Source organism: Neofelis nebulosa, chromosome 4 (genome assembly GCF_028018385.1).
Source record: "Neofelis nebulosa isolate mNeoNeb1 chromosome 4, mNeoNeb1.pri, whole genome shotgun sequence".
In the NCBI taxonomy this organism is placed as follows: Eukaryota; Metazoa; Chordata; class Mammalia; order Carnivora; family Felidae; genus Neofelis; species Neofelis nebulosa.
Window position 1 is genome coordinate 140,973,824 of NC_080785.1, and position 16,258 is coordinate 140,990,081.

Genomic DNA, 16,258 nt, shown 5'->3' on the forward strand with positions numbered 1-16,258 from the left:
AAATTTCCCCTTCAACTCCCATTGGACAGGACTGGGCCACATAGCCACACCCTGACTTCAAGGAGGCTTAGAAATTGAGTATGGGGATTTTCAACTTTTCTTGGAACGTGAGGAAGGCTATGCTGGCAGAAAATTTGGGTAAGGAAATAGTTTTTAGGTTGCCAACTAAAAGCGTCTGCTTTCAAACCCAAAGCCGTTTTCCATTATGTACATATAGCCGTACATCCTAAATGACCACGCTTGAGCAGGCTGGCATATCTTATTAGGACAAAAGGAATTTTCTTAAAAATGCTACAGGCTGTAAGCAAATCCTCATGTGTCTCACTGACCACCCCCTCAAACTGAGTCCTGATTCAACGTTGCTGTGGCTAGGGAGCCCTATGTGTCTTCTTCCTTTAGGCTTCTGGAGAATTCCTGATCCCCTAAGAGGCAATCTAATTTAATTAATCTCATAAAGGACAGCACAGAAGAAGGCTGCTATTGTGTTGCAGTACCCTGGAGGTAGCTTTGTATTTGGTTAGTTTTTTTTTTTTTTAAGTTTGATTAAAAATCCAATAAAACAAACAAGTTACAATGTATAATTATCATTAATCTCAGAGAAAATTATTTTCATGCACTTATGAAAAAAAAATACTCCAGTAATCTCACCCCGCCTTACATTATAAAGGCCAATTCTCCAGCGAGCTCCTCCTTCTCACTGTTCTCCTCTGTCCCAATATTAGGAAATTTAACCTTTATTTCTTTTTTGCATAGTTTCCACTTTTTCGATCAGTTGTTTTTTGCTCAGACTTAAAAATATATACTGTTTAATAATTCACATTGGTTTTCAAAGAAGATACAAATGATAGACACTATAGAAAGTACAGAGTGAAAACGCCCCTCTCTTATCCCCCACCCCCACCGCCCAGCCAATTCCCTATCCTGGAATACCCCTCCTCAGAGTTGTGCACAGTTAACAATTTCATTCTGGATCTAGGCATGTACAAATAAACATATGCAGCTATACACTTGTGCATTAAAAAAAACCCATATTATACATTGTTCTACAACTTTTTTTCATTTAACAATGTGTTCTACTCAACTTTCCATATGCTTACGCACAGACTTACTTAATTTTTTTTAATGTTTATTTATTTTTGAGAGAGTGTGTGCACATGAGTAGGGGAAGGGCAGAGAGAGAGGGAGACAGAGAAGCTGAAGCAGGCTCTGTGCTGTCAGCACGAAGCCTAACATGTGGCTCCAACTCACAAACCATAAGATCATGACCTGAGCCAAAGTCGGACACTCAACTGACTGAGCCACCTAGGTACTCCAGACTTATTTAATTTTTTATCATATTATATTCCATATAATGTACATTTTGTAATTTTCAAAGTATTTTCATCTCCCCACTCCCCCCTTTTTTTTTCATAGAAAAGATTTCGTGTTGACTTTCATAGAAAAGATTTCATAATGACTTTTTAAAGAGTCTTTAACACAGCTCTAATAAACTTTAGGAGTACTAATGTCTTAATAGAACACAACCTTCTCTAGCATGGAACTGGGTAGAAGAAGGCTCTATTTATGATTTTATAATGATGATGATTATGACAACTCCTACTTGTGTTTATACATTTTAAGATCATTTTCCATAAAGGATCTCATTTAAACTCCATCTGATGAAATTTTGTTCTGAAAATGCCTGTAGATTCTCCTGATAACGTTATTTTTATCGTAATAAAGTCTTACACTATGAGCTGGGAACAGCATGATAATGTTGTTATTACTACCCACACAATTATTATTTCATAAAGATGAAAAATAATAGCTCCAACATTACCTCGTGCCCAGCCTTCCGTAACTTTGAATGTAGGCTTCTTGACTATGTCCTACTGTTTCGTACTTCTCACCTTCAAAATACATGAGGAGAAATTGACACAATTGCAAGGAGAAAGGCAATTCCACAACTGCAGTGCTAGATTTTAATAGTCCATCACAAGAACTGACAGAAAAACTAGATCAAAAGCAAAATTAGTGAAGATGTGGAAAACTTCAACAACACTATCAACCACTTTGACCTGATTGATATTTACAGGTCATTATACCAGGAACGACAGAATACATATTTTTTTTTCGAGGGCTCATGATACGTTCATAAAAATATACCATATGCAAGGTCATAAAACAAGTTTGATAAGTTTGAAGGGAATTAAATCACACGAAGTTTGTTTTCTGACTGCAGAGGAATTAAATTTAAAATTAGTAACAATAAAATATTTAGAAAAAACCCTCAATACTTAGAAATTAAACAACTACTTCTAAATAATTCACGAATCAAAGGAATCACAGGGAAAATTAGAAAATATTTTGAACTATATGATAAAGAACATATAACGTGTCAGAATTGGTTAGATGAAGCTACAACAGCATGTAGAAGGAAACATAAAACTTTAAATGCTTAAATCAATGACCAAAGGTTGTACATTTACAAGAAGCTAGAATAAGAGCAGAGTAAATCCAAATAAGAAGAAGGGAAAAAAATAAGTGTAAGAGCAGATCAAGGTGATAAAAACAGATAACAATAAGGGATTTTAACCAATCAAAAAGTTGGCTCTTTGAGATGATCTACAAAATCCACAAACCTCTAGCTAGAATGATCAAGGGAAAAAAACAAAACAGAAATCACCAATATCAGGAACTAAATAGGTTTTTGTTACAGATCCTATAGGCATTCAAAGGACAATATAATGTTATAAACCACTTTATGCCAACATTCAACAAGGTGGATGAAACTGACAAATTTAAAATATACAACTTACCTAAACCAACAGGTCGTATCTATTAGAGTCATATCTATTAGAAATTAAATGCATTGGGGCGCCTGGGTGGCGCAGTCGGTTAAGCGTCCGACTTCAGCCAGGTCACGATCTCGCGGTCCGTGAGTTCGAGCCCCGCGTCAGGCTCTGGGCCGATGGCTCGGAGCCTGGAGCCTGTTTCCGATTCTGTGTCTCCCTCTCTCTCTGCCCCTCCCCCGTTCATGCTCTGTCTCTCTCTGTCCCAAAAATAAATAAAAAAATGTTGAAAAAAAAAAAAAATTAAAAAAAAGAAATTAAATGCATTATAAAAAATCTTCCCACAAATAAACCCCTACCAGGAACAGATGGTTTCACATGTGAAATCTACCAAACACTCAAGGAAGATATAAAATCACTATCACACAATCTTTACTAAGAAACAGAGGACAGAATACTTCCTCACTCATTTTATGAGGGCAGTATAACCCTAACATTCAGACTCAGATGCACTGATGCAAAGCTCAGAAGCACTGATACAAAAATCCTTAGCAAAAATTAGCAAATCAAATGCAACGGTATAAAAAGGATGGGATACCACGACCAAGTAGTGTTTATTCCAGGAATGTAAGATTGGTTTAATGTTAAAACTTACTTGATGTCTCTTTTTTCTTGCCAGACCTGATATCTTCCATTTCTGCCAAGATATACCAACGCAAGTAGGTTGAGCCTTGCAGGAGAGCCTCAAATACATCAGGTGGCCTGGTTCAGGAAGCTTCTTTGTCCCCCATGGGCTCAAAACTCTCCCTTCCTCCCTCACTCAAAGACACCAAGGTAGTTAGGGGTCACCAATAGGGAGATCCTAACCACATCTCTCACTTACCAGGAGCTATCTGGTGGCCTGGCCTGGGGCAACTGCTTTTGTCCTGTCAGACAGCACCAGAGGTACCTGATAAACCAAGCAAATCAAAATAACATCACAGATTCTAGAAAATTAAACTGCCGTTGAAAGCACAGCCCACAGATGTCATCCAAGACCCACACACTAAACCTAATTAAGGCGACTGACTATCAAAATAAAATTGACATAGGACCCATAGTCTGTTAATAAAATGGACAAAATGTGCAGAATACAACTGAAAGTCACCTCATATACCAAGAACCAAGACTATCACAATTTGACCGAGAAACAATAACCAACTGACACCAACACTGAGATAAATCAGATTTTAAAACATTCATCATAAAAAAGATTTCAACGACCAATTACAAATTCTCTTGAAACAAATGAAAATAAAAAGATATGAGATCTCAATGAAAAATAGAAGCTATAAGAAAACAAAATGAGGGGTACCTGGATGGCTCAGTTGATTGAGTGTCAAGGCTCGATTTCAGCTCAGGTCATGATCTTGCGGTTTGTGAATTCAAGCCTCGGGTCAGGTTCTGCACTGACAGTTTGGAGCCTGCTTGGGATTCTCTCTCGATCGCTCTCTGTCTGCCCCTTCTCCACTCTCTCTCTCAAAATAAATAAACTTTAAAAAAAAATATTAAGCAAATTGGGAATCACAGAATTAAAAAAATACAATGTCCCAAATTTTAAAAACTTGCTGGATGGGCTCAGGAGTTGAGTGGCAGTGACAACAAAATTAGTGAACTTGAGGACAAAACAATAGGATTCACCAAATGATTAAAAATTCGGCATTTGTATCAGCAGAGGCCCATAAGGAGAAAGGGAATAGAAGACAGAAAAGATATTTGAAGAAATAATGGTTGGAAACCTCTCAAATTTGAAGACACAAAGTATATTTGTATAAGATTCAAGAAGTTGAGGAAACCCAAGTATGACAAACCCAAAGAAATCCATTCCAAGACACATATAATTAAACTTTGAAAGCTGAAGATATAGAAAAAAAATTTTATGTAGCTGGTGAGAAAAAATGCTTTATATATAGGGAGACACCAATTTGAATGACAGCAGATTTCTCATCTGAAACCATGGCAGTCAAGAGGAAGTGTGTCATTATTTCTGAGGTGCTGAAAGAAAACAACTGTCAACCCGGAATTCTAGATCCAGTGAAACTATCATTTATGATTAATGGGGAAATAAAAGTATTCTCAGTCAAAGGAAAACAAAACAAATGTGTGACTTGCAGACCTACCCTTAATGACCAGCTAAAGGAATTTCTTCTGATGGAAAGGAAATGATAAAAGAAAGAATTTTGGATTATCAGGAAGGAAAAATAATGAAAGGACAGAGCAGAAATAGACACAATAGACTATCCGTTCCTCATGAGTTGAATAAGTAATATTTGATGATTGAAAAAAATTATTACACCACATGATGTCCAAAGCAGTGATATTTAAAAGTGGGGGAAATAGAAGTTTCTAAATGAATTAAGATTTCTACACTCCAAAAGGTAAAATATTGATACTGATAAATGTTATAAATCACATATGTATATTAAAATACCAAGAGTAAGCATTAAGGAAACTATAAATGGTACAAATTAAAAAATACTGTAAATGAGTCAGGATTGACTGCCCCCCAAATTTCAAGTAATGCACAGGAAATCAAACACAAGAAACAGAAGCAAGATCTAGAGGAAACATAAAGAAATAATAATAATAAAAAAAGACTTATGTGATAACATAATTACCTTAAATGTAAATGATCTAAATACACCAATGAAAAGATTGGTAGAGTGTATAAGAGTCAATTATAAGAAACTCATTTCAAAACATTGCCATTCGATAGGATGAAAGCAAAAAGATGAAAAAAGTTATATCATGCAAATAATCAATAGTGGCAGGAGTGTCAATATTATCTGATAAGGTAGATTTTGGAAAAAGAAAGTTACTAGAGACAAAAAGGACATTACATACTGATAAATGAATGAGTCCACTAGGAAGACATAATGATCTTCAATTGTATATGCACCAAACAACAGAGGCTCAGAACACGTGGACTAAAAACTGATAGAGTTGAAAGGAGAAATAGACAACTCCATGATTATATCCCCTGTTGGCAAATGCTACACATGCTATTTCAACAACATAATCAAACAACAGGATCTTATTGATGTACAGAGAACACTCTACCCACAAACAGCAGAAGAGTCTATAGAACATTCATCAAGAGAGGCCATATCTTGGCCTTAAGAACAAATCAAATCAAAACAAAACAAAACCCTCAACACATTTAAACGAACTGAAATCATACAGAGTGTAATCTCTGCCCATAACTGAATCAAACAAAAATCAAACACATAGAAAAAACTGCAAACACGCAGAAATTAAACAACACACTTTTAAATAATTCATGACTCAAAAAAGAAGTCTCAAAGGGGAAAAAAAAAAAAACTAACTCCATGAAAATAAAAACAACAAAGCAAAGCGTATGGAATGAAGATAAAGTAGTTTTGGGAGGGAAATTTATAGCACTAATATTTATACTAGAAGTGAAGAAAGGTCTGAAATCAATAAACTACATTCCTACCTCAAGCAATTCGAATAAAAAGAGCAAAATAAACTCAATATAAGTGAATACAAGGAAATACAAAAGGAGCAGATATTGGTGACATTGAAAGTAGAAAAACAATATGGGGTGCCTGGGTGGCTCAGTCGGTTAAGCATCAGACTTTGGCTCAGGTCATGACCTCGCAGTTTGTGAGTTCGAGCCCCGAGTCTGGCTCTGTGCTGACAGCTCAGAGCCTGGAGCTGCTTCAGATTCTGCGTCTTCCTCTCTCTCTGCCCCTCCCCCACTTGGACACGGTCTCTGTCTCTCTCTCTCTCAAAAATAAATAAACATTAAAAAAATTAAAAAAAAAGAAAGTAGAAAAACAATAGAGAAAATCAATGAAAAAAAGAAAAAGCTCATCCTTTAAAAACTCAATAAAATGGGGGCACCAGGGTAGCTCAATTGGTTGAGCATCTGACTCTTGATTTCAGCTCAGGTCATGATCTCACAAGTTTGTGGGATGGAGCTCTGCGTCAGGCTCAGTGCTGACAACATTGAGCCTGCTTAGGATTCTCTCTCTCTCTCTCTCTCTCTCTCTCTCTGCTCCTCCCCTCTTCACACACTCTCTCTCTCAAAATAAATAAATAAACTTAACAGAAATCAACAAAATGGATAAACCTTTGTTAAGACTGACAAAAATAAAAATATACAAGAAAGAGTGGTACCTGTCTGGCTCAGTTGATGGAGTACAGGACCCTTGATGTTGGGATTGTGAGTTCAAGCCGTGTGTGTGTGTGTGTGTGTGTGTGTGTGCATGAAAAGAAATGCCTACATTAGGAATGAAAAAGGGAGTATCATTACAGATCCTATAGCCATTAGAAAGATAATAAGAATACTGTAAACACCATTATCTTCAAAAATTTGACAATTTAGAAATGGACCAATTTTTAGAAACCACAAACCACCAAAACTCAACCATTACACAATCTGAATAACCCTAAACTCAACCATTAGACAATCTGAATAACCCTATAAGCATTAAAGAAATCGAACTCATAGTTTAAAGCTTCTGAAAAAGAAATCTGCAGACCCAGATAGTTTCCCTGGAAAACTCTATGAAACATTTGAAGAAGAATTAACCCAAATTTTATACAATCTATTCCAGAAAGTGGAAGACGAAACGCTTCCCAATGCATTTTATGAGGCCAATATTACCTGATACCAAAACCAGATATAAACAAAAAGGAAAACTACAAACCACTATCTCTCATGAACTTAGATGTAAAAATCCTCAGCAAAATGTTATCAAACCAAATCCAACAATATATATGAAAAATAATTACGTTTCGTGGCTAGTTTTATTCCAGTTATGCAAGGCTGATTCAACATTTGAAAATTAATCAATATAATCTACCATTATCAACAAACTATTAGAGAAAAATTTTAATATAAATTTATAATATATACTATATAATACATAAAATATATTTATAATATGTTATAATATATGTAAGAGGTATTTTATATGTGAGCTGCAAATAAGAAAATAAAATTAAATTCCTTGTATAGTAGTGCTCCAAACACAAAATACTTAAAAATCTTCCAGTGATATCCAAGACTTTTACACTGAAAATATAGATGAAATTTTAAAGAAGACCCAAATAAATGCAGATATATATACCATATTCGTGGGTTATAAAACTAAATGTTGCTAAGATATCAATTCATTCCAAGTTGATCTACAGATTCAACAAAATCCCAATCTAAATTTCAGTCCCCTTTTTTATAGAAATTGATAAACACTCCTCCAAAATTAAATGTTGATGCAAATGCCCTAGAGTCGTCAAGGCAATAAAAAAAAACCCACCAAGATTGGAGACCTCACTCCTCACTGGATAAGAGTGCTTCTATGCTATTTCTATTATTGTATTCATGTTTTACTGTAATTATTGTTACTACAGAACAGGGACCATGTCTTAATCATCTCTGTCCTTTCTTTTTCAGGACAGGGACCATGTCTTAATCATCTCTGTCTTTTCTTTTTCCAGCTGTATCCAGCTTTATTAAAGACATTTTTCAGGGCATGTGGGTGGCTCAGTCCAGTTGAGCATCCGACTCTTGGTTTGGGCTCAGTTCATGATCCCAGGATCATGGGATCGAGCCTCATGTGAGGCTCCTCGCTGAGTGTAGACCCTGCTTGAGATTCTCTCTCTCTCCCTCTGCTCCTCTTCCCCACCTGTGTGCTCTCTCTCTCTCTCTCTTAAAAAAAGATACTTTTCATAAAAAATCATGGTATTTTAGGCAGGACATGGGGCAGACAATCGTTAACAGTGTACAACTTTCAAACTCCCTTCTTCGATGGACTACCAAAATGGGAAAGCCACTCTAAAACCTGATGAAGTCTTCTTCTGATGCTCTGAACAGGGAAAGTTTAGAGTGAGGGTTGACATTTCCCATTTAGCATATTGTTCAACAACTTTTCACAAGTGGATCCCGATTTTCAGGAAATGAAATGAAGATAGCAGAATTATCAGTCTGAAGCTCCACAAGCTAAAAAGGGAGCTCTTTTGAGGGATGCCATCTCCATGTGAAGTCCAGACTGCCCAACATACTGGGAACTGTGTTCGGGGGTCAGGTTCCAACAGCTCCCTGGGTTTAAGGGAGTCAAGTCTAAGGTGAAGGCAGAGAGGGGAGAAGGGGACATAAAAAATGAATTTTAGGTTTTCTGCACCACAAGGCATTTGGGCTACAGTGGCTAATGTGCTTCAACATCAAGGAATCCCACCTCCTGGGAACCAAGAAGAAGTCTCTCAAAACTAGAAGAGAAAGGTGTTGCCCCCCTGTATCAATCTAGCTTCAGTGATATTCTAATAGGGACATATGCCCTTCCCCCAATGAAGTGTTCTGTGTGCTAACAACATAGATTAAAAAAAAAAAAAAGTCAAACAAAATTCTGCACATTTATAGAACCTGTTAAGAATAGTATTTTAAACTGTACAGTCACCAGAAGTACAAGACTGTGCACACTTCAGTTGGCATCTCCAGCACCTTCAGCTTTTGGTGCCTGGTCTGTTTGGGCATCTCTGTTTTCTGCAGGGTTGTTCCCACCCTTGCAGCATCCCCTTTTCCCTTTTGGTACCTTCTCTCCCTTCTTTGTAGGGGCCTTCTTAGGCTTGGGCTCTGGCTCTGGAGAGTGGGTTTTAGCAGATAAACTTGCAGAACTTCTCTGTGGCTCATCCTTCACCCTGGCTTTATCACCTGTAGCATCACTTTCAGCCTTTTTTGGGCATGGTGGTGATGGAGGGACACAGCATGGAGTTGTTGGACACAGGGATGCTGGCTTTTATTGGTCCAGGGGTCCTTTTCTCATCTTCTTCACACTGCACCAATCATCTCTGTCTTAATCATCTCTTGTCTTAACAGAGCATAGATGTGTTCGGTAAAATGTGTTGAGCTAGTTAAAATAATGGCCATTTTATATTTATATGACTTAAATTTGAGGACAAAAAAGAAAGATGGGGCATGTAAATCACTAAGCAGGTGGGCAGGAATTTCTGGTGATAACATCAGAAATGTAGCCAGCTTTTTGTCTTTCCAAGAACAAGGTCCAGAATCTTAGAACTCTGGTTTCCATTTAACACATGGGGAACTTTCCTGGAGGTAATTCAATGAGTTTGGTTTTACATCAAGGAATTACCTGGAGTCTGGCCTTAGCCAGTCCCAGATTAATTATTCCTAGAAAATACTGCTTGCCAATTGACATCTTTGTTTATATTGGATCCGATGATTCTGAATATGTATCACTCAGTTTTTCAAGGTGAAACAGAGGGACCCCTTTCAACATTTAAGGTGAACTCCTTAGTACTGAGTAACATCAGACAGTTACATCAGCCATTTTGTATCTCACCAGTTCTTGAACACTTTATTCTTAATCCACAGCCCTGTGGACTTTTATAAATAGCTTTGATAAATTCAAAAGTCCATCTGTTTTCTCTTCACAGAAGTTGCAAATTGGTATTGGTCCATGTTTGTGTATTTCCAACTATTCTTCCTACCCAAAATTGTTTGTTTGCAATGAGATTTGGTACAGTTTAGTGTTCCATAATGGGTTTTGAAATTGTTTTCTGTTTGATTGTTTATCTTTGGGAAACTTCACAGCACACTATTGGAGTTGACCCAGTCAACACCTGTTTTTCTTTCTATTAGGTCAGTAAGGACAGTTCCGGATCAAGTATAAGAAGTAGCTCTTTCTGGGGCACCTGAGTGGGTCAGTCAGTTAAGCATCTGACTTGGGCTCAGGTCATGATCTCATGGTTCATGAGTTCGAGCCCCGTGTCGGGCTCTGTGCTGACAGCTCAGAGCCTGGAGCTCACTTCAGATTCTGTGTCTCCCTCTGTCTGCCCCTCCTTCACTTGCACCCTGTCTCTTGCATTGTCTCAAAAATAAATAAACATTAAAAAAAAAAAGTAGCTTTGTCCTTCTGTAATAAACAAAGCTGCTTCTCTTTTATTTCCTGGGTTTCTCCTCACATTTTCTGACTTAGAGTATTGAAATACTGTGAAGGTAAGGCAAAAAAATTATCTGTTCAGATAAATTGATCCAACATTGTCACTCTGAGGGTGGTTGTGGGAGACACAACCATGGCCTATACTTTAAATGATCAGATTCAATCTCACAGGTAGCATCTACAGGGACATGCTATAGGCTGTCGGTAGCATCCAACCGGTCAGTGTTTGTTGAGCATCTGTACTGGGCAGTGTTAAGTGCTACAAAGATTCCAGAGATGAAAAAGGTAAGTTTCCATGACATTGGTATGCAAATAAAGCAAAGAAATATATAAGGATCATTAAAAATGTATGAATTAATACTATTGAAGATGAAGGGTGAAGGAAACATACAGTTGACTAGACTCTAGACGATTTCATGGAGGAACATGGTATTTGAACTAGTCCCTGAAGGATGAATTATAGTTTCCATTGGGAAGGAAGCATATGCCAGGTGGATAAAAATGGTACATGCAAAAGCCCAGAAATTAGAAAGTCAGAAAGGGGCCAAATCCATCCGTCATGGACTATGTGCATGGTTTTCTGGTTAGCAAAACTTCAGTATGTCAGCTGTTTCATTCATAATGGTGAAGAGGTAGGAAGCAGTTGATATACTTGGCCAAAAGTCGCCTCTTTACAGAAGCCACTTAGGTATTTCTTATTAGAAGAAGTAGATTTCAGGGGTGCCTGGGTGGCTCAGTCAGTTGAGCATCCGATTTCGGTTCAGGACATGAACTCACAGTTCGTGAGCTCGATGGTTCATGAGTTCGAGCCCCGTGTCGGGCTCTGTGCTGACAGCTCAAAGCCTGGAGCCCACTTCAGATTCTGTGTCTCCCTCTCTCTCTGCTCCTCCCCCGCTCATGTGGTCTCTCTCTCTCTCTCTCTCTCTCTCTCTCTCTCTCTCTCTCTCTCTCTCTCTCAAAAATAAAATAAACATTAAAAAATTTTTTTAAGTATATTTTTTTCAAAAAATAGTTTACTCAGTAGAATTAATCCATATGCAAAGATTTTGCCTTGCATGCACATAATATAGTGGGCATAGGTTTCCTGTCTGTTGAACAGCATTGAGGGAACCGACTTAAGCAGGATCTTGTTATGTTGGACCCAAAGGTGAAGAGCAATCCAAAAAATGGGTTTGATATAGCTTTGATGATTGGTGTTTGATACAAATATCAACTTTGTGAATCATAGCATTTCTTTTTTTTTATGTTTATTTATTTTTGAGAGACAGAGAGAGAGACCACGCACACACACACGAGCAGGGGAGGGGCAGAGAGAGAGAGAGGGAGACACAGAATCCAAAGCAGGCTCCATCCAGGTCATTAAGCTGTCAGCACAGAGGTTGAATGGGGCTCAAACTCACCAACTGTGAGATCATGACCTGGGCTGAAGTTGGATTCCTAACAGACTGAGCCAACCGGGTGCCCCAGCATTTCTTAATTATGTTTGCCTTAAGTTGATACTAACACTAGCTGCAAATTCATTACTCACTCTTCAGATATGACCATTAAGAATGGGGAACAAACATACCTGGATTGTTTTGAGTACAAAGTAGATGCAAATATGAACATATATATTGAGTACTTACTACATGCAAGGTCCTGAAGTGAAAGTTCCCATACATCATCTCAATCTTTATAACAGCACTCTGAAGTGGATACTATCATTATTATTTTACAAGGAAATTAATGCACAGTTAATTAATTTGACCAAGGTACCATAGCGAGTAGCTAGAGAAGCCAGGATTTGTAGCTAGGCAATGTGGCTTTAGCACATACTCTCAACTGCAAGATACTAAACTAGTACCTAGTAAACTAGAATAATAATGGTCTACCTCTCATAGCACTATTGTGATCATTTCATTTGTACTGTACTTACATTTGTAAGTACTCAATAAATGATAAAAACTATTATTGAAATATTACTTGCCCAGACTTGCTTGTCCCACAGCACCACACTTTCAACCCTCATAAGACTGTATAGATAATCTCGGCTTTACAGTGATTATGTCATCTTTTTTTGTTGCTTTATTTAATGCCACCTTAGGAAGTGTAACTTGTTGCAATATTTTCAGAGGTCAGTAGAAGTAAAATGAGTTCCATGTTAAACATGTACGAATCTAATGTGAACACGTTAACCGCCATGACTTGAGCATTTAAAAAAACATATGGCGCACCCATGTTTATAACAGCATTATTTTTAATAGGTAAAGATGGAAGCAACCTTGTCCCCCGATCAATGAATGGATACACAAAATATTATGGAGAGGTACAATGGCATATCATCCAGTCTTATAAAGGAAGGAAATCCTATCACATGCTACCATATGAGTGAGCCTTGAGGATATAATGCTAAGTGAAATAAGTGAGTCATAAAAGGACAAATACTGTATGATTCAATTTACGTGAGGTGCTCAGAGTAGTGAAGTTCAGAGAGACAGAAGGTGGCATGGTGGCTGCTGGGGGCTGGAGGGAAGGGGCAATGAGGAGTTACCGTTTCTTCGGCAGAGTTTTAGTTTTGCAAGATGAACAAAGTTCGGGAGATGAAGGATGGTGACAGTTATACAGCAAAGTCCATGTACGTGGTGCCACTGAATTGTGCGCTTAAATGGTTATAATGGTAACTTTTATGATATGGGTATTTTACCACAGTTTTGAAAAAGCATATGTACAGAAAAATTGAAATTCTATATACACAACCTATATTTCCAGTTTTCAGTATTTCAATCCTGTATGTTCGATACATATATGTAGAGGGTTCCATGGTCACCATAATAAAAATGAGCTATTTTTGAAAAACAGGTAGAAGTCATTTCCTTTCTTAGACATGGCACAAGCTACTTGGTAAACAATTTTATTTTAAACACCGAAACATTAATTGGAACCTTCAATATTCCGCAGCTGAACACTGGGTTTCAATAATCCTCTTTGCTGTTTTCCTGACGTTCTTATTTCTAAAACCCAACTCTCCTGGGGAACGTAGTACTTTCTTACAGCAGGTGAACAATTTCTATAACTTCAATATTCAAAAATTTGAGGCCTCTATGCAGTGGGAGGACACAGTAGGTAGAGATGCTATTATCTTGGGGATACCATATTAAGAATAAATTGGATTCTTCATTCCCTTCTGGGAAAAGAGATGGGAACTAACTTGTTTTTGAGCACCTATTAGCATCCATGGTTTTAGCAGTCATGCTGGACACTTTGTATATGTTATTGCATTTAATTCTTATGACACAAGGATGGAACAATATATTGAATTATGAGAGATAGCAAGTGTTTTCCCCCCTTCATTTCTAAAAAGGAAGGCGTCTTGCTGATACATCAAAGAGCTACCTTTATTGTGCAAGATCCAGGTGTTCCTAAATGAAAATCAAGATGGAGACATTCAGCCCATCTACTCCTGTGGCACCTTGATACTTTGTGGCAAATCATTCTTTGTTTGGGAAGCTAGCCTGTGCATTGTAGGATGGTTAGTTAGCAGTCCCTGCTTGAGAGTCGAGATTATACACGTTCAAAGGGTGAGGCTTGCCTGGGGGAGAGAGAGAGAAAGAAAGCTGCAGGGGTGGGGTGTGTGTGTGTGGGGGGGGGGGGGTGGTTTGGAGCTACTGCTACAGGCAGAAAATGAGAGAAGCCCCAAAAGGATTTTTGAGAAATTATCTGTCAAGAATGAACGTTCCCCTTTATAATTTTCTTGAAAGTTTGGATCGAGATTCTCCGACTCATGCTTTTTCATACCTGGTTGTTGTTTCTTTGAATGGGATTGTGGGTTAGAAACCGGCCCACATAGTAAGGGTTTGTGAGATTTCATGAGGATTACGCTTCTAACAGTCTTTTGAATTTGCATTTTCCTCCTTCTTACAAACCATACCCTGACCTCTCCGCAAGGTCAGGCTGCACAGTGTACCATTCTCCCTTCTCTCTTCCCTTTGCCTTCCCGAAAGGGAACATGCCTAGTTTTCTCAAGATTTTAAAAAGAATGGTATGAAAAGACACATCCTTTTCTCTTTTTAAACGATGGCATATTTTACATTCAGAGGTAATTTACTCTCCGGCCATCCCATGATTCTAAAAGGTCTGTCTGCAAGCTTGTTACGACTACCCTAAAAACTACCATAAATTAGTGGCCCAAAACTGCTTACCTTTCTGTTCTGGAGACTCACAGTCAGTGGACTAAAATCCAAGTGTGGGCTGACCTCTGCTTTCGTTTTGGAGACCCTGGGGGGAGATGCTGTTTCCTCGCCTTTCCAGCTTGTGGAGGCCACGTGCATCCTCGACCCGTGGCCCTGTATCACTTGAACCTGTTTCTTTTATCGTCCCTCCTCTCTTTGTTCTGCCTGCCTCCCTCTTATTAAGGACACTTGTGGGGCACCTGGGTGGCTCATTCAGTTACATTTCTGACTCTTGATTTCAGCTCAGGTCATGATCTCGTGGTTGGTGGAATTCAGCCCCACATCGGGCTTTGCTCTGACAGCACGGAGCCTTCTTGGGAATTCTCTCTCTCCCTCTTTCTCTGCTCCTTCCTTGCTCATGCATGAGCATGCTCTCTAAATAAGGACGTTTGTGGTTGCTTTGGGCCCACCTGAATAATCCAGGACAATCTCTCCATCTCAAGATATTTAATCCCATCTGCAAAGTCCCCTTTGCCATGTAAGGTGACCAATTCCCAGGTTCCAGAGATTAGGATGGGCAGCTCTGGGGGAGGGTGCCATTACTCTGTTTCCCACAGCCAGAGTATAAGCACAGGCGGGATGTGCCGTCTCATTCCGACAGCATGCTTGAATGGTTCCATCTTGACTTCATTGTTTTTAAACAGGTGAAATTCTTAGGCTTAGCTGACATTTAATTTTCACATTAGCAAAGTGGTAAGAATTACTCAAATTATAGTAATATTGATGGAGAAAGTGATAGAGATTTTCACACAAACTCAAGTTCCTCTTGAAGCTCCTTCTGAGTAGCTAATTACCGGGTCTGTGCAGAAGGACAAAACTCCTTCAGTGTTCGTCCTGAAATGTACAACACATCTAACAGTTAAACATGTGGGATAAATCCTCTTTCAACAGATTCAAAAGCATCACGTGAATCAGCACAGTGCCTGGCACAGAGTAGTGTTCCATGAATATTGAAGCCTGCCATGATCACATCAGGTTTTATTATGTTGAAATATGATGGCAGGAGATGGGGCTGAAAGCGGTTGCTTCATTTGTCATTTATTTGGGGACGATGCGTTTTGACCCGTGCCCGCCAACTTCTGGCGAAGCTTGTATGGCATTTTATTTCACCTCTTCCCTGTTAATAGACTCAACCCAGTTTCTCTGAGGCCTTTTTAATCACTTTCATAGGTGCTTGATACACCCATGTGATTTAAAACTTGCTCCTTCTGGAAGGTCAGTTATGGGTTGGAGCGAGAGTGTGTAACGTCAGAGTTAAGAGCATGGATTTGGCAATCATCAGCATGTTCAAATTCCACCTACTGTCACTCACTGA

The 16,258-nt window shown here is 38.4% G+C and overlaps 1 protein-coding gene across 1 annotated transcript; it reads right to left on the reverse strand.

Moving 5' to 3' along the window:
* Positions 1 to 9,256: 9,256 nt before the first annotated feature.
* LOC131508605 (non-histone chromosomal protein HMG-17-like) lies at positions 9,257 to 15,042 on the reverse strand. The gene is made up of 2 exons (XM_058723574.1): positions 14,914 to 15,042; positions 9,257 to 9,568 (listed from the first exon to the last, which is right to left on the reverse strand). The coding sequence occupies exons 1-2, from the start codon at positions 15,040 to 15,042 to the stop codon at positions 9,257 to 9,259; spliced, it is 441 nt and encodes a 146-aa protein (XP_058579557.1).
* Between the last annotated feature and the right edge of the window lie 1,216 nt (positions 15,043 to 16,258).